Source organism: Balaenoptera borealis, assembly GCF_965194805.1.
Source record: "Balaenoptera borealis genome assembly, chromosome: 2".
NCBI lineage: Eukaryota > Metazoa > Chordata > Mammalia > Artiodactyla > Balaenopteridae > Balaenoptera > Balaenoptera borealis.
In genome coordinates, this window is record NC_138867.1 from 63,914,427 (window position 1) to 63,933,533 (window position 19,107).

Here is a 19,107-nt window from a genome sequence, read left to right on the forward strand (position 1 = left end):
AAGTCGTTTTTTAAAGAGGACCAGTAGAAAAGAGGAATATCCGGGAAAGAGCAACGCCAAAGAAATTCGCATCCATCATCGCTTAAACCTGGCGCGGGTGGAGCTCTCTCAGGCGAATGGGCGAAGCAAAAGCAACGTGCGGAGGAGAAACGTCCCTCGGAACTCGGTTACTCAGGTTTAACTCTCCGCACCAGGCTCTAACAGCTCCCCCTCTCCCTCCCGCCCACACCTCTCCCCGCTCGGGCTCCAGCACACACTTGTCTACAGAGGCCGCTTTGCGATTTCAGACAGAAGCTCTCCTTTTACTTGTGGGTCGCTGATGGAAACCTACATGAACGCACACAATCACAGTAGAAAACGCGCTAAATACAGGAAACGGCCCAGGTGGGAGTGAGGGTGGGGGTGGGATGGGGGGGGTGAGACTTTACTCCCATTGAGGAAACAGCTCAAGGATTCTCATAAAACTCACGACCCTCCTGAAACGGGAGAAGAGGTGAACAGGATTGAAGAAAATGCTTTCGCCCTTCTGAGTTCAAAGGACACCAGACCTCTGAATGAAGGGGGGAAAAGGACACACACACAACTCTGTGCCTAAAAAACGTCCGGAAACACAGAGTCCCCCGCTGTCCTTCACCCCATCCCTTGGGTTCAACCCACTCAGGCCAGATGTGGTCTTCCCCACTCCACGCCCACCTCCTCCTCCTCCAGCCCGCACCCCCAATCCCTGCGCTGCCCACAAAAATGCAGCCCAGATCTGAGAAGCCGCTGACGTCTGTGGCCGGCGTGACCCACACGCCGCAGACCGGGCCCCGCGGGGGCGACCGCGGGGCGGCCCCCGGGCGCGGTACCAGGCGCGCCGAGCCCCGCGCCAAGCTGCGCCCGGGACCCGAGCGCCGGTTTCAGTCCGCCGGCAGCGGCGAGAGAGCTGGGCTCGCGCCGGCTTCCCGGAAAATCGTCTTTCCAGGCACAACTTTTTTCCACTTCTGCTGCGGGCGACCACGGCGACCAGAGCCGAAGCGGCGCTCCCTCCCGTTCCCAGCGTCCAGCAACCGTCCCGCCAGCGCCTCCCCGGCTCGGTCCTCCCTCCCCTCGGGCTCCTCGGGCGCCAGGAAGAAGTTCCCGCGCCGGCCGCCGCGCACGCAACCCGGACTCCGCTGGTCGCCGACGGCTCCGCGAGCCCCGCGCCGGGTGCCCTACCTGGCGGAGGCTGCGGGCTTTCCCTCCGCAGAGCGCGCGGGCCCGGCGACTCCAACTCAGCCGGTCCCGGCTCGGCGATCCCGGCTCCGAGCCCGCTGCCTTCCCCAAGCCGGGGCTTACCGTTACGCCTCCTCGCAGCCACCTCTGTCGCTCTCTCTCTCGGTCTCTCTTTCTCTGGCCCGGCCGGCCACTCGGGGAAGGAGGAGGAGGGAGGGGAGGGGAGAGGAGAGGAGGCGGCGAGAGGAGGGGGCGATTGAGGGAGGGGAGAGGGTCCCCGGGCCGGGGAGGAGGAGGAGGAGGACGAGGAAGAGGAGGCGAGGAGAGAGCGCCGACCTCGGCCGCTGCCGGGGCTAGCACGCAGGAAGGGGAAAGAGGGGCGGGGGCAGAGAAAGAAAGAGGCCGCCGAGGCTCCCTGCCCAGGACCCGGCCCCGCGCCGCTGCCCAGTCACCATCGCCGCCGCGTCCCGCTCTCGGGCGGCGTCGGGGGGAGGGGTCGGGGCCCGGGGCTCTCCCGGCGCGGCGCGCGGGGCGGGGCGGGCGGCCGGGGACGCGGCGGGGGCGGGCGGACGAGGCCTGGCCTCCGGGGGGAGTGTCCTGCGGGGCCCGGGAGGGTGTGGGCGAAAGGGGATCCCCGAGAGGAGGGGCGGAGGCCCGGGGGCCTGGGAGCCGGTCCCTGCGCCCGCCGGGCGGCGGCAGCGTCTCCCGGAGTCCCGCCAAAGTCCCCCGAGCCGCGCCGGGAAACCTCCGAGCACAGTTCCGGGAAATCGTCTTCGGAGCCCGGAGAGCGCGCACCGCCCGGCCGGGGAGGCGGGGTGAACGGCGAAGTCGGCGTCGGGGGTGAGAGCCCGGACTCTTTCGGCGGAGAGCGTACTCGGCAGCGCCCGGAGCGGTTCCCCAGGCGGGGCCCGAGCGGGAAGAATGTCCACCCGCTGGTCCTGGAGAATCCAAAGCGGGAGGGTGGGCTGGGGGTGCCTGGACCCCCATCCTCGCCTTCCTCGCCCGGAGTCGAGGCTCCGGGCGTACATTTCCTCGCCCTGGGAGTCTCTAAGAAAGGAAACTCAGTGCGAACAGCCGCAAAGAATATACGTAAATTGATTGCTTGGGATCCTGAAACATCCTCCCCTGAACCTAAAATATGGTTTCGGGGTGAATTTCTAAGGCACTTTAGCTAATAGTCTGGAAAGGCATCTTTGCCCAGAGAGGGGACTCACTAACTGCCCCCCACCGCCCCCAGGGTGGGGAGCAAAGAACCCAGAGTTAAATGGTCACGAATTAAGGTGACAAGATTCCTTGTGATTTCAACGTCGGGACGCAGCATTTTGCCAAGCAAACCCTTCTTTTTTTCCTGGCAAACTTGCTCCTGTCCTCAGCTTCTCAGCCTCTCGTCTGGGTCACCTGTAGCCACTAGTCGCCTGAACTCAGACCCTAGCAGTCAGTTCGGGGCCTCTCTCCACCACTGCCAATAGCCACTCCCATTGATTCTTTAAGGTCCTTCCAATTGCCCCGTCCTTTCCAAGCCCCCTGCCACCTTCCTAATTCTCGCTGATTCGGGATTTCATAGCTTCAGTGACCTCCTCCCTGGTTCCCTGCTTTGGACCTCTTTGCACTGGCATCCATCTGCACACGCCTAGCCTACACGCTAATGGTTCTAGAACACCGCTTTGGCAGGCTACTTCCTGTTCTAGAAGCTCTAGGAGGCACTTTGCCACAGAAAATTATAAATTACTTAAAAACTTTTCCATTCGAAGCCATCCACCTACCCACTCCTTGGAGCCTGGCACTCTCACCAGCGTGGGGGGGATCCTCCCCTCCTCCCGAAGGTTCCATACTGTATGAAACATGGGAGGTGCTGATGCTCTTGCCAGAACTGGAATGCTGTCTTTCATCTTCTCCCACAGCCAAATCCCACTTATCTTCGTTGAAAATGAAGTTTGTAGTACAACATTTCTTCTATAAAAGGATGTGTGTGATCTTCCCACTTTTGAAATCATGCACTAGAAATAACAAGGCTTATGGGGGAAATAGGATAAGAAACAACTCAGAAGTTATGTAACACTGCAACCAGAGCACCAACAAAAACAGTAACCATTCCAAAAAACATGTTAGCAGAGTTTAAGAGCCACGTTCAATTCCTAATAAATATTACAGTAAATATAAATATAGGACTTTACCTTTATAAAAAGATGGAAGAAACTGATGAAGAGATTGGAAGGAGAGTCGTTTGAGGCTGCTGAGTTAGGAAGGTAAGCACAAAATGTACAAGTAAGAGGTGAATTCACCCCTCCCAAGTTAGAGCTCATGGTCAAACCAATCCAAGAGAAAGAACATGGAGTGAGTGAACATCGGGCATAGCACTGTGTGTCCTCCCCAACTGGCATTCTGCTGTGTTTTGTTTGCAGCTGCTGTTTCTTGATGGTGCAGAATATTAAGGTGTTGGCAACAATTGCATATGAACCAACATAACCACTGCATTTTACTAATATCCTTTCCCTACATGTCAGTCATGAATGAGTTAATTTCTGTTACACATGCTTTCATTACAGAAACATGCTGGTAACAGAGTAGACTGTACTGTACTGAATTCCATGCTTAGAAAATCGATTCTACTTCATTCCACACATCTGTTGAGCACTTACTATATGCCAGGGACTGTTTCAGGCACTGGGAATGCATCGGCGAATAAAGAGAAACACAAAAATGTCTGCCCTCGTGGACGGTGCGTACTTGAACGTGGCATCACAGGATGACCCATATTATTGAGTTGTATTATGTTTCGTATCTATGTAACTTGAATTGATGCCTCATCTACATTTTAGTCTCTTTGAGGGCTAGAGTCAAGCCTCATATCTGTGTATCTTTCGCAATGTCTGACACAGTAAATACCTACCGGAATATGTAAAAAAGGGAGTTTACACCCATTTTATACCTTGTGTTACTGAATTCACAGGAGAACCACCCGGGAAATCTAAAAAGAAAGTTTTTTTCAGAACCACGTTTGTTGCTATTTGGACTAAAATCAAAGCAAGTATCCCCAGATAGGATCATTTGGATCTGAAGAGTAGATAAATTATGCTTAACAGGAAGCAAGAAAATAGGCATGGGCAGGGGAGGGAGGACAGAAGGAGAGAAAGGCTAAAAGGTGTAGTTCAAGAAGAAAGTGCCTGCCAAGTTCTCTGGAAAGGCAGGGCTGGAGAAAGAACAATAGCGGGAACTTTGGGTTATTGTGAGTGCTGCTTCTATCATGGGCTTCAGCCAACTGTTCAAGAAATATTTACTGGGAGATAAGTGAGGAGGAAATTATAAGAAATTAAAGGGTACCTACAATGTTTGGTCAGATGACAAGAAGACCTTGGGAGAAAGTAATTATGAGCCAGTGGGTCATAAGGTAAAATTACAGTGGTGCCTGGCTAAAATGTTGTGATTCTGAACTTACCTGCCTGTGCAGATCACTCACTTCTCTGAACATTATACCCCACCTAGTGTAACTGGCATCAACAAAGCTAGGTATTTTCATGTGTGAACACTTTTTATCCTATTCTGAGTATGAATCTGGAATGTAAATAAACTATGCATTTATGACAGATACATTGGATATATTATGATTGTCAGCATACTGAATATTGATTAACTTTATTTTATTTATTTATTTTTTTAGCATCTTTATTGGCGTATAATTGCTTTACAATGGTGTGTTAGTTTCTGCTGTATAACAAAGTGAATCAGCTATACATATACATATATCCCCGTATCTCCTCCCTCTTGCGTCTCCCTCCCACCCTCCCTATCCCACTCCTCTAGGTGGTCACAAAACACCAGAGCTGATCTCCCTGTGCTATGCGACTGCTTCCCACTAGCTATTTTACATTTGGTAGTATATATAAGTCCATGCCACTCTCTCACTTTGCCCCAGCTTACCCTTCCCCCTCCCCGTGTCCTCATGTCCATTCTCTACGTCTGCATCTTTATTCCTGTCCTGCCCCTAGGTTCTTCAGAACCTTTTTTTTTTTTTTAGATTCCATATATATGTGTTAGCATACGGTATTTGTTTTTCTCTTTCTGACTTACTTCACTCCATATGACAGACTCTAGGTCCATCCACCTCACTACAAATAACTCTATTTCATTGATTAACTTTAAATTTGTCTCCTCATCTTCATAAAAATCTACCACTCAGAACCAGCCCCCCCCCCATTCTGAGAGCTTGCTGTTTCCTAAAACTGTGATCGTAGGATTTCAGTGCTAGACACAAACTTGAAAATCCATGTCTTTTGAAGATCACATAAAAAATGAAACAGTTTAAGCTGAGAATCTCTTCAAGGAAACTAGCAAAATTATAGTTTACCAACTTGGGGTCCTCTGAAAAATCACTCTCTTAAAAATTTTCATTCTGCCTTTTTATTCCATGGATTGAATTATACAAAGAAGCCATCTGAAATTCTAAGAATCCATTTTCCTTGACAAGTACATGTTGATAAAAGGCAATTTTGAAGGGCTCTACTGATTTAAAAGGGCTCTGTCAATTAAAATTAGTGCTCTCTGATCTATGTGAGATAGAAGCCATCTTTCGGGCCATAGGAATGACCTGGCCAAAGTCTCCAATGGACTTAGTAATGTCATATCTCAATTTCTGCTTCCAACTGGCAGTTAAGTCAAGGGTGAAAATTGAGGCTGTAAATACAAAAGAAATTTCCCGCCATTACCAAGGTGCTAGACTATCTGTTGAATGAGGATAGCAAAATGTCTCCAACTGAGAACAAATATTACAAGTGCAGATGAGCATGTAGGATTTTCCAATAACCACATAAAGGGACGGCAGTAGGACCAAGTCAGCCATGGGCTCCTGATGAAATCTCAATGAACTGTAGAAAAGACTTCGTTTTCCCTCACGGATCTATTAAGGACACTGTCCACACTCAAGCCAAGGAGAAACATGGCCCTGAAAATACACCACGGCTAAGTCATGAGAGAAATAAGAGCACTGAACTGTGGGCATTTGTTCTCTTCTGGAAGAAACTGAGGGCTGTCAGCCACTTTTATCTTCCAGCCACAGTATCTACCTCCAGGCCTTCCTTTCTTCTATCCATGAAGCAATTGTCTTAATTTGCCACTGACTTCTCCTAAAGTAATCGTCAAATTTCCTGCCTCTAGTTCCAGAACTAGACTCCATGTGACTCTGGCAAAACTAAACCCAAGAAGGTGCTTCATTTATTTCCTCCTATTATGTCATCACGGCCATAAACAAACGTATCTGGCCCTCATCCAGTTGAGCTTACCGTGAAGTGAGGTGGAAATTTCCATATGAGAGAATGTTTTATTGCAATATTACTTTATAAGTTGCATGCAAATTCTGCAACATTCTTAGCTGCTCAATAATATGTAACTGGCAAACTCAATTCACTGAACTTTTATTCACTCTGAATCTTCACCTGCAGACATTTTCCTGGATTACAAACCTTTCTCAGAAGAGGTACAAAATACAAAGAAGCTTGGGGGATTAGCTGTCTTACAGTATTCATGACACACATAAAACCACCCTGAGAAAGCATGCTGTAGCCCTTTATAAGAACAATGCTGTGCATCTGGTCCCTGACTTGTGCTTTCAGGAGCTTTATGTTTTCGATTATGAATTATGTGTTGCTCTCAAAACCTCTAATAGGTAAGGTTTTGCTGTTACCCTCACTAGTACCTACAATGAAATTTGGAAAATATTCAGCCTGTTTTAATAACAATGCTAGGATGAGAATTTGAGGAAATTCCTGCTGTTTTCTTGCATTGTGAAGAGGATATTTGTGCCTAATATAACCCAGACTGAAAAAAACCTAATCTCCAATCTGAAAACCTGGCCTATAAGAAACTCTTTTTTCTTTTTCTTTCTCTTACAATTCTCTTTCTGGAAACACGGAGCATAAACATGTGTATCTGTAAAACTAGCAACTGTTGGGCACCCTATTTTCACACAGTGCTAGAGTTAGAATATATATTATTTTCTATTGATAATAAAAATATTTAGTATTATGGATTATAACATGTACTCTACCTACTTCCAAATGGCCCTGGAGTAACTTGTTATTAAAAACAACAGAAGGAGGTAAGAGATCCTCTTGCCGGGGTCCTGGTTTAACATAGTTGAACATTAAATTTAGCTCTGGGCTTCCAAGAGTCAAGACAAGAATGACATACAATGAATAATATAGTTCTCATGGTCTGGCAAAAACATCATAGTTGTTCTTAAGTTAGGCAAACTTTTTCCTGGCACTAACTTCTAAGAGGAATTGAGTCATGGGAATCTTTACATAAGCGACACTGGACAATCTAAACATCTAGGTGCAGCATCTTCACTGAAAGAAAGCAACAGATTCTTGCCCTGCAGAGCAGAGAGGGTAAAAAGTTAACAAGAGATGACAGAATTGTCTAGACTGTGTTTCTGTCATGGCTGAATCTGCATTATCTAAACTTAACTTCTACCCAGACTCTGGGACTCAGAAGATACTCTCTGTGCTCTCACTTAAGAAAAGAAAAAGAATGGAGCTTGTATCAACTGAATTATGCAAAAAAAAATGATGCCATTTCTTCGTTGACTTCACAAATCTTTCTCAATTCTAAATCTTCTATTATTTCACATAGAACTCATTTGACAACTATGACCTGTATTCATTTCAGAACAACCTTGGGAAGGTTTTCAATGAAAACAAGAACTAAGGACAAGGCTAATCCACCCACATAGCTGAGATTAGTTCTAGCTTTTCTTCCAACAGGATGGCATTGTGCTATGCTAATTATACAAAATAACGTTCAACACTTTTGGGGTCATATAAATGAGAATAACATATGCTGTGAAGTTAAAATTAACCACAAAGCTAGTTTTTATAGTTGAAGAGTGATTTCTTGAAATATCCTGTGAAATTTTGCTGTTAGACAACTGTCTCAAAATAGTTACAAGTACTCCTTTAATTTCCTAGAGTGTCATGAGAAAAATGTTTGATATTAATGAATTCAAGTCCCTCCACTGCCTTCAGATGCAGCTTGTGTTCACTAGATGTGCGGTAAGAAAAGTTCCTTGTTATGAAAAGACCATGGGTTTGAAGTCCTAGGGACTGTGTACAAATCCCACTTCTTTCACCAGTTACTAAATTATTTTAAGCAAGATACTTAACCTCTCCAAACTTCAGTTTCCTTGCCTTAAAATGGGGATAATTCTACCTATTGCATGGGGTTATTACAACTATTACGTGATTGTTATCACAACACATGTGAAGGCATCTACTATAATGCCTAACATATAATAGTGCTCAGTAGATGTTTATTTCCTTCTCTGACATCCATGTTCTTGCAAAAAGAATCTTCTCCCAGTTCAAAGAGACCACTCTTCCCAACTTGCCAATACACAGCTTTCCTAGTCTTCTTTTTAAAAATGATATGAAAATCAAAACACTGTAGTGTTATCATATGATAGACATATAGCTCAGTGCAGTAAAATTGAAAGTCCAGAAATAAACTCTCACATTTATGGTCAACTGATTTTCAACAAAATGCCAAGACATTTTAATGGTGAAAGAATAGTCTTTTCAACAAATGGTGCTGGGACAACTGGATATCCACATACAAAACAAGGAATATGAATCCCTACCTCACACCATACCAAAAAAAATTAGCTCAAAATGGATCATACAACTAAACGTAAGAGCTAAAATGATAAAACTCCTAGAAGAGCACATAAGAGTAAATCTTAATGACCTCAGGTTAGGCAATAACTTCTTAGACATGACACTAAAATCACAAGTAACAAAAGAGAAAAATACATAAATTGTACTTCATAAAAACTAAAAACTTTTGTGTGACATGAGGACACCATCAAAAGAGTGGAAAAAAAATATTAAAATATTTGCAAAACATGTTTCCGACAAAGGATGTGCATTCAGAATACATAAAGAATGCTTACAAGTCAATAATAATAATAATAATAAAATTAAAAATGGGCAAAGAATCTAAATAGATATTTTTTCCAAAGAATACATACAAATGACCAATAAGCACTTGGAAAGATGCTCAACATCATTAGCAATCAGGAAAATGCCAGTGAAAACCACACTACACATACAAAGATAACTAAAATAAAGAAGACTGATAATAACAAGTATTGGTGAGGAAATGGAGAAACTGAAACTTTCAAACATTGCTGTTGAGACTGTAATGGTGTAGCTATGTTGAGAAACAGTTTGATAGTTTCTCAGAAGGTGAAACATAGAATTACCATATGACCCAGAAATTTCCCTCTTGTTATATACCCAAGAGAAATAAAAACATGTCTACATAAAAACATGTACAAAAATGTTCAAGCAGTATTATTCATAATAGCCAAAAGGTGGAAATCCAGATATCCATCAACTGGTGAATGGACAAAGAGAAAGTGGTATATATACACACAATATGCTCTCATTTTATTCAGCCATAAAAATGAATGAAGTAGTGATACATGCTATAACATGGATGAACTTTGAAAACATTATGCTAAGTGAAAGAAACCAGTGATTAAAGATTGCATATTGTACGATTCCATTTATATGAAATGCCTAAAATATGCAAATTTATAGAAATAGAAAAGTAGATTAGTGGTTGCCTAGGCCGGGGTGGAGTTTGGGGGTAGGGAAAAGTGAGGAGGGACTGCTAATTGGTACAGATTTCTTTTGGGGGGGGCGACAAAAATGTTCTAAAATTAGATTGTGTGATGGTTGCACACCTCTGTGAGTATACTAAAAACTACTGAACTATACACTTGAAGTGGGTGAATTTTATGGTACATGAAATACATCTCACTTTAAAAAAAGAAAAATGATAGGAGAAAATGGTTGCGCTATCAGATACAACCAGGAATAATTTTGGTAAACATTTGCTAAACACTTACTGTGCGTAGGGAGGATACAAAGATGACTAAGCATGGACTCCATCCTCAAAGAGCATAAAATCTAGTGAATGGATGTAGTTCAATGAAGATCAATGCATATTTTGATTGCCAGTGGGGCCAGGATTAAATAAATAGCTGTAATACATAGCATTCCTCTAATACACAATGCTGAGCTTACACTGTGCTAAGCTTGGGATACAGAGTTTGCATGTCCCAGTCCTCTAAAGGCACCCAGCCTTTTGGGGGTGAGAGGAAGGATCTAGGTAAAAGTGCTGTGCTACAGATAAGAGCAGGTGCCATGGGAGCCCAGCAGCAGTGAAAACAGGTGAGGAGAGGGGAGGGTATTAGAGGAGGTTCTCTGGGGGTTGTGACCTTGTTTTCACGAGTGAGTAAGAGCTCGCAAGGTGAAATGTAGAAGGCAGTCCACTCAGACAAAGGATACTGCCTGCACAAAGGCCCCGAAGCACCAGAGAATGCATGGCTGAGGGTATTCAGAGAGGAAAAGCGAGGGATGAGAAGAAGTTGACTGGGGAAAGAGGGTGGATGGCAGTGGGACCACTAACACCCTAGGAGTCACATTACGAAGTTCAATCCGAGGTCCATGGGAAGCCGTTGAAGGTTTTAAATCCCAGGAACCATCAGATCTTGTTTTAGACAGATTGCTCTGGCTGCTATGTGAAGAGATGGATTGGATGAGAGCTATACCGGGAATGGAGAGACCTACCTTCCAGGGGAGGGGATGAGGACTTACATTGGCGATGGCGGTGGGCTTGCAGCACCAACTGGGTGGTCAGTGAAGGAAAAGAAGTCAAGGATGGCCTCCAGGTTTCCAGGCTGGGGGATGCATAGCAGGTTGCGTCAGCCACAGAGGCAGCAAACATGGGACAAGTGACCAGATTCCCGGAGAGGCATGGTGAATGTGACATACCCCACTTATGAGTGGGAGGGCCACAGATATGTGACACTGGAGCTTCCCTCCTGGAAACTTTAAAGACCAATGTCAAATCCTTCCCTTTGCCAAAAGATGGTGGAGTTGGGCTCAGCTATACCTTCCTTGGTACTCAAGCCAGGAACAGGCCTTCAGGCGCTAGAAGATACCAGCTTCTGTCTCAATAACTTGAACTACACCAACATTACATAGTGCTGATAAATCTTGGCATACTGCATGCTTTCCAGCCAAATGAAAAATGTCAGCTAACAGGCTGTGGGAAATTCTTTCCCAGGCGATTTTATGATCCAGGGTTTGAGAGAGGCTGGGAAACTCTTTTTAGAAGTTTATCCTGGTTGGGTTAAATTATATATCATTGTCATTTATTATGGCGACATGTGAAACCTACTAGTGGTCTAAATCAGTACTCCTGATGGGTGTCACCTCATTACCTAGTTCAACAACTTAATAACAAGTAAAAAGAAAATTTCCCTTCTTCTGAGTTGCTCTTTTGCAATTATACAAAATACTACTTTAGAAAACTTCATATCTTTGTGAACCAGATAAGGCCCTCAAATCCTAAAGGAATTATTGATCCTCAAGTCAAAATAAAGTTTCAATGCAAGGCTTAATGCATTTAGTGATTGCTGATGGGATCAAAATTAACATGAAAAAATAATCGATAAACATATCCTAAAAATAAAGTTACATCAGACACCATCTCTGTGTCTTCTAATGTGGGATTTTTCCTGTCAGTGCAATGTTTTCTTAGAAACCTGAACTTTCTTTGGCCTGATAGAAACTAGCCACTTCAGCAATAGAAAGACAATATGATATGCCTGTTCAGAACTAAACCATTATTTAAAGTGCATTTTAACCTCAGAGACCTCAAAAGAAAAAGCAACTGCCATGTTTACTGATAATACAAAAGGAATCCAGGAGAAACATTTCAAACTTAGAAAACAAATTGTTAAATCTTTCTTATTCTTTGTCTGAAACTGGCTGTGGTCCAGAAGCATAGCTTCTCGTTCTCTCAGCCCAGAACACCTCTTAAAACTTCCAAGCTCATGACATTGTAAGTAAAGGAAATCTGCCAATGCCTGAAGGTAACAATGCCAGCAACCTGCTAACATTTTAATGTAAGAGATTGTTTGTGCATTTACTGTGTTCTTCAAGGAGCTGACTTATGAAATTACCTTGAGAAAATGTATTAATGTCTCTCATTTCTCAATATTGCAAAATGAAGCCATTTAATAATGCTTGCTTATATGCATACATTGAACTTTAATGAACTCAAGTTTTATTACATTTTTTAAACCCCAAATCTCACAAAGTTTTATGGAAAGTATTAGCAGTAGTTTATAGCATTTTACAAAGTACAAACTGTAGCTGTGATGGTTCAGTTATTATCTTGAGCCATTTCAGCTAGTGGCAGAATGGGAGAACCAAACATTGGTTTCTTGTCTCATAATTTATTGTCCAAATCATGATCCAATCAGGATCATGATTTAATTATAGACCATTTTTTGAATAAAGTAACCTAACCATTCTATATGGCAGTGGGATTGTGAGGAAATGCTTTTAAAAGTTTCATTTCTAGGTTTCACTTTATTTACATCTTGAGAGAACTTATGTTAGATTATATCCCCCATTGAGACAAACTCATGATGATATAATTTGCTGAGTGGGAAGTTCCAGAAGAGACCAAGTGTTTACTGACTCAAGTCTTACTCCTCAATGTCTCATGACCAATTTCCAGTAACCTCTCAAAGTATTTATTAGAAGGGTAAGTTGGACCCTTACCTCACACCATATAAAACAATGAATTCAAAATGGATAAGAACCTAAATATAGGAGCTAAAACTATAAAATTCTAAGAAGAAAACATGGGAGTAAATCTTCCAGAGCTTGGATTTGGCAATGGATTCTTAGATATGGCAGTCAAAAGAAAAAAAAGAAAAAGAAATAAGTTACATTTCATCAAAAATTAAAACTTCTGTACATAAGGATCTAGTATCCAGAACATATAAAGAGTTCTTATAACTCAATAACAAAAAAAACAAACAACCTAACTAAAAATGGGTGAAAGATCTGAATAGATATTTCTCCAAAGAAGATATACAAATGGCCAATAAGCACACAAAAAGATGCTCAAGATCATTAGTCATTAGGAAAATGTAAATCAAAACCATAATGAGACAGCACTTCATACCTACTAGGATGACTACAATAAAAAACAAAGAGAAAATAACAAGTGTTGGTGAGGATACAGAGAAATGGGAACCATCAGGTATCACTGGTGGGAATGTAAAATGATGTAGCTGCTTAAGAAAACAGCTTGGCAGTTTCTCAAAAAGTTGAACATAGGGGTTAAAACATGACCCAACAATTCCACCCCTATATTAAAAGCCATCGGTTTATCTTGAGAAAGTATAAGATAGAAAGGTGAGACTGAAAGGTGGTAAGGCTTTTTTCTTTGTACATATATAATACTGATTTAATTTCAATACAAATAATATGTTCAAGGTTATTTGTTAATGATTAGCAAATTTAAAAAAAGTTATTCAGCATTAAGGAACATTTTTATGTTGAGTGACAGGGAGAGATGTGTTTTTAGTTTACAAACATTAAAATTCCTTCCATATGCCAGAAATTTGGCTGGGTGGTGGGAGCAGTATGCAGAAAGGAGATGGTAGAAAGTGTACAACTGAAACGTCTGCCTACTTCAAAAGTTTGCCCAGCCAGGCTGGGTTAAGTCTGCTTACCCAGGATCGGGCGGTAGTGGGGAGGAGACTTCAGGGCCCCTCCAGCCTGCACCAGTGGGCAGGCGTCTCAGGGCAAGGCCAAGACACCTGTGTCATTGAGCCACCGGCACAGCAGGTGCACAAAAATCCTTGTTGAACTATACTGAATTAGAATAACATAGACCAGTGGAAAGATTTTTCTTTCTCGTTGCTTGACTTAAAAAATTAACAAATCTTTTTTGAAAAAACTGTAAGTTCATTTATTTCATCATTTTCATGTATCTCTTTACATCACTGAGATCATACTCAGATATCCCTCAACCGTGTAGGTAGCTTTGTCACTTTCTTTTTTCACTTAACACCTTGACCTATACATTTCCTCATGTTAGTAAAACTTCTGTCCACTCCAATCCTCATGGATTTCCTTCATCTCTGTTAAGACCCTATATATTTCAATAATCATTTTTAAAAACACCTCCATTTTCTATCACACCATGTGTCCTGCATTGCTGATACACGGTACCTTCTGCCGTCAGCCTGAGAAGGCCCAGGCAGCACAAACAGAGTAAGGAAGACCCAGGCCTGCGGGCAGTGAGGCGCCTGGACTACTTGTCTACGTTCAAACCCAGCCATACTATGTAACACTGTGATCTCAGACATGTTATTTAATCTCTTTGTACTTCAGTTTCCTCATAAGTAAAAGGAGGAAAATGATAATAATAGCTCCTACCTTGTAGGTTTGCTGTGAGGACATACATGTCAAGGACTTATAACAATGCTTGGCAGGTAATAAATACTCAATACATTTTAGCTATTATTATTATTCATCAGAAACAGACAGCCCTGGGCTGGAAGCCCCCATTTTCTACTTGTTCCCAAATGTCAGTGGGCACCTTGCTTAACCTCTCAGTGTTTCAGTTTTCTACCCTCTAAAATTGGTCTTATAACACCCATCTCACGGGGTTGCTGTGAGGATGGACATTTAAATGAACTCAAAGCAGAGCAGCTACAGGACTTGCTCCCAGCCGACACACAGGAGGTGGTGGTCTCAGGCTCCTTTTATAAGACGCTGCCCCTATAACACCACAGAGCAAGTGTTCAGGGAACTGAGGGGAGAAGTTTGGAGACAGAGGATTTTAAGGGCAGGAAGTGGGCACAGTTGCCAGTATTTGGGTGGCTTCCTTCTTGACGCCTAAGTGGAGAGGCCTCAGGGGTCCTCACTACCCTGAGACCCACCCGTGGAGACGAGAGGGGACCCTGGGCCAGCAGACTGTCTGAGTTTCCTTAATTTGTTTCCAATCAAATGTTAGGGCTGGAGGACTTTTCCAGCTGTGGGAGGGTGGGAATGTTTCAATGAATGTATTATCGGAAAGATCTAGTTTCTCTGTTTAAAAAATATCTACCACGTGTGGAATCGCAGAAATGGAAGGGTTTGTGATGAAACAGGCACCCCAGGCCATTCCCACACAGAAGGTTTCTTTGTAGAGTTTTCTTTGGGTGACTTTTCAAAGGCTCCTTTCTGGCTGGCCTGCCCCGGGCAAGTCCACAGAGTGTGGGACAGCAGTTGGAGAAGAGGTTGTTCTCAGCAGACAGGGCCTTGGGCAGTGGGCCCTCTCTTTGCCCCTTTTACTGCAGCACAGCAGGTAGGCTCGGCCATTTTTAAAGTGCCTAACTACTCTGGGAATTAGGAAAGGGAATAAAAGGAATCAATTAATATGTAAGTCTGGTACTCAAGTATCTCATGAATAATGAAAACATGACTCCAGAAGTTTATCTGTCTCTCTGAGGAGGGCCTGCTTCTTCCACCCCCCAAATCCTGATTCCTCGTCCAACTCCATCTTGGAACAGCTCCTTTTCTGTATTGTGCCTTACTTTCAGCCCCCTATCCAAGTCTGGGATCTCTTCTTTAATATCCTTAAACCCACTCTGGAGACTCAACTTGTTGTCAGAGCTGCTCCAGGTCTTTGATCAAAACCTGCCAACCCACACCTTTAGCAGGAGTTAACATAAACCTTTAAGTTAGAGGGTCCAGAGATCAGAAAGGAAGCTACAGACAAAAAACCAGATGGAACCAGCTGGGACCAAGATGATGATAAATCGGACCTCCAACAAACCCTGAGTCTCATTGTACGCTGATTTTTACTACATTGGCATATTAAACAACACACCTACCAAAGGCAAGGGCTGGACATTAAGGAATAAAAAAAGGATAAAAAGGGGGTGGCACCCCACTCCCTCGGAAAAAGCACTGCCTCTTCCGCAATAGACTAATGCATATGCCTCCCCATCATCAGTCTCACTCCTCCTCCGTCTTTACTCTTTAAAGACACCTCTTACCAAGTGGGTGAGAAGTTGATCTGTGAACTTAGTTCCCGCTTCTTCGTTCTTTGGCCAGTGAATAAAGCTTGTTGCTGTGTCCATCTCAGCTTCACTTTCGTTATTGGCTGCTCAAACCCCAACAGAAAACAAACCCTCCCCTGCTAAGGCAGAGAGCCTCAGCTGGGCTAGAGCCCGAGCAGGGTCCATAGGACTTAATTCAGTAACAAAGTTATCTGCCTGGACCGGAGGGCAGCCCCTCTCCAATTGAAAGCTGCCTCCCCAAGCCTCTAAAATGCAGTGCATTTAGAACTTTGCATGGACTTTCACTCCACCTCGCCCCACTTCTGAGGATCCCACGCTGGGCTCATCTGGCCTGAACTGAGCTCCTGCCCTCTTGCAGCTTGCCTTCGCTTGTGGACATAAGGTGTTAGAGAATTCCCTGTTGCTCCCACATCCTGCCTTGGTCTCCTTCCATCACATGCTCCATATCTATTTTTGGTTACACCTGCCCCTCCAGCCTGTGGCAAACAACTGGGAAATACTTACAAAGGTCACTGTGGCATGGCGCTGTGCTAGTGTTACCAAGCAAGGGCTCATGTGCCTGCAGCACAGAAGGCCAAACTCTGACAGTGAGTGTTTGCAGCAAAGAGTTTATTTGCAGGGAGCCAAGCAAGGAGAACTGGCAGCTCATGCTCAAAAGAACTGAACTCTCTGATGGCTTTCAGGCAAGGGTTTTTAAATACAGTGTTAGGGGAGAGGGTCGAAGGATGCATTATGGACCTTCTTCTGATTGGTTGGTAGTGAAGTAATATTACTGAATCCAAGCTCTTGCCACCGGACAGGCCAATAAATCGGGAAATGAGGTGTTGGGGCAAGGAATTGCAACTTGATGTGGAAAGCCAGCAGACCAAGAAGATGGTGGACTAATGTCCCAAAGAACCATCTTACCAGAGTTAGAATTCAAGCTTCTTTTATACTAAAAGGGGAGGGGGTGTGGTTGGTTGCTGCAGACTTCTTGGTGCAGGAATCCTTTGTTCTTGCAGCTGTCCACATAGCTCTTCACAATGTTCCTGTAAACCTCCAGCAAGATGAATGTTATTCTCTGTTCTGAAACTTTTTATCTTTATATGAATGGAAAAGTATTATACCTTTAAAGGTCAGAGCCTTGAGAATGGGCTATCCTGTATATTTCAGGTTGTAGGCAACATTCTTTTACAAAGGTGCGGAGCCAGCATGGCTAAAGTGCAGGCGAGAGAGCACAGGGGTTAGAGCTAAAGGAATAGATCCAATATGATGTCAGGTTTGTTCTTCTCTGTTACAGGAACAGGGGGATGTTTTGGGATCTTAGCCTTCTGGCTCCAGCCTCTCTGGGGTCTATGTGCTTGTGGTCAGCCTGTAGTCACTATTCTCCACCTGGGTGGGGATCTTAGTTTCTACAGAACAACTCAAGGATTGTTATCTATATCCTTACAGGAGGAACTAGGAGTCCTGTGACTCTGTTGTTCTAATCATTAACTGCTTGAGTCTGCTCTTTGGAACTGGGGGAAAGCCTAGGAGACTAAAGCCTTTTTTTTCCTACAAACAAGAAATGAGGGACACAGGGGGGCTTTTGTACCTGGAAAGGTCCCAAAGAGTCCTGCCTGGTTTCAATCTACCCCTTTTCTTTGATACTCCTCGATCCTGAGGGGAACGGGGTAGGACACGAAAGGGTATAAAGTTTTGGATAGAGAGATTAAACCTAAACTCAGTAAGAGAACTTGGTTTTCGGGGACTCAGTTTCACTAATGGCCCAAGAATAGAAGATTAAAAGACTTGGTTTCATGGTCCACGAGCTTCTGAGCTAACTGAGGGTCATATTAGGCTGTAAGTGTTAGGTGCCATTGAATGTACTCATACTGGCAAGCAGGAAGGACTTTCTTCCCTGGCATGGTCAGGGATGTCTTCCCAGAAGAGGTGGGATTTGAACTGAATATTAACGGATTAGGCAGGCTAGTGGTTCTCAATGCATTTTAAAGAAATATATGTGCTGGGCTCTACCTCCAAAGTGGGGATCTACTTGCTGAATTCTTCTTCTTTTTTTTAAGTTGCACAGATGATTGAGTGAGGTCATCAGTGTTGAGAGTTGTTGGGTTTTGCCAGGCAGAGAGAAGAAGGACGGCATTTCAGATGGAGGAAACAGCTGTAACCAAAGAGGAAAGGAAGGAAAGCACAGAGCTTTTATTTTGGGGAGGACAGGTAAGAAATAATTTAGACGAATTTTGCTGTGTATATTAGTGCTTGAAAGGCAGCTCAGAAGTTTAGATTCTACCCTTTATGTGATGGGAGGCCATTGATGGTTTTTGAGGAGGGGAGAAGTTCTAAGTGATATAAAAGTGTTTCTACAGCGGGCACTTGCTCTGCCTAGAATTGTCAGAATTAGACTTGGAGGAGGTATAACACTTTTCTGTGTCTACAAGTGTTAGTCCTAGTCTCTTTTGCAAATTGCAGGTGAAGCTACAACTAAATGTCATGTTGAATCTTGCCCCAGAATGATTTGTAGTGATGATACACATTGTTTTGTTCCCACATTCTCCAAAAGACAATCATAAAATTGAGCCTAATGTTACGTTTCCCAAAATTTCAACTGTCTGATCATGTCTAGGGAGAGGTAGTGAATTTTCACAGAAGTACAGGTAAAGGTGTTGGAAGACAAAGAAAGAAGGGACCAAGGTAAAAGATACAGCAAAGGAAGAAATGTAGGACTTATTGCCCAGTTGGATTGGGAAGCAGGCAGCCAGGATAGTACCTAAGAAATTCTTAAGGAAAATAGGGAGTCTTTGATTTGCAGAGCAGCTGCCTTCGAAAATCCAAAGGGTCTCACAAGGTAGAAGCACTAGGCTTGTTGCATGTATTGGTAAGCTTCCTCAAAAGGTAATGGGATGGAAATGTACAAACAGATCATGGAAACCAAGATATAACACTGTAGGATTCTACTGTAGGATTCTATATGTTTTAATTGCTTAAACATATAGAGTCAG

General features: G+C 43.8%; 1 protein-coding gene across 6 annotated transcripts in view; it reads right to left on the bottom strand.

Annotated features, from left to right (window-relative positions):
- Nucleotides 1-13,560, bottom strand: part of LOC309621682 (uncharacterized protein) — a 155,368-nt gene extending 141,808 nt beyond the window's left edge. For 3 of the 6 annotated variants that reach the window (XM_082378378.1, XM_082378376.1, XM_082378377.1), the window contains exon 1: nucleotides 1,318-13,560. In XM_082378378.1, coding sequence (XP_082234504.1) covers nucleotides 1,318-2,181 — 864 coding nt within the window. In that variant the 5' untranslated portion in view covers nucleotides 2,182-13,560. Of the gene's footprint in view, nucleotides 1-1,197 lie in introns of all 6 variants that reach the window. The other 3 variants (XM_082378373.1, XM_082378374.1, XM_082378375.1) reach the window with 1 other exon arrangement.
- Between the last annotated feature and the right edge of the window lie 5,547 nt (nucleotides 13,561-19,107).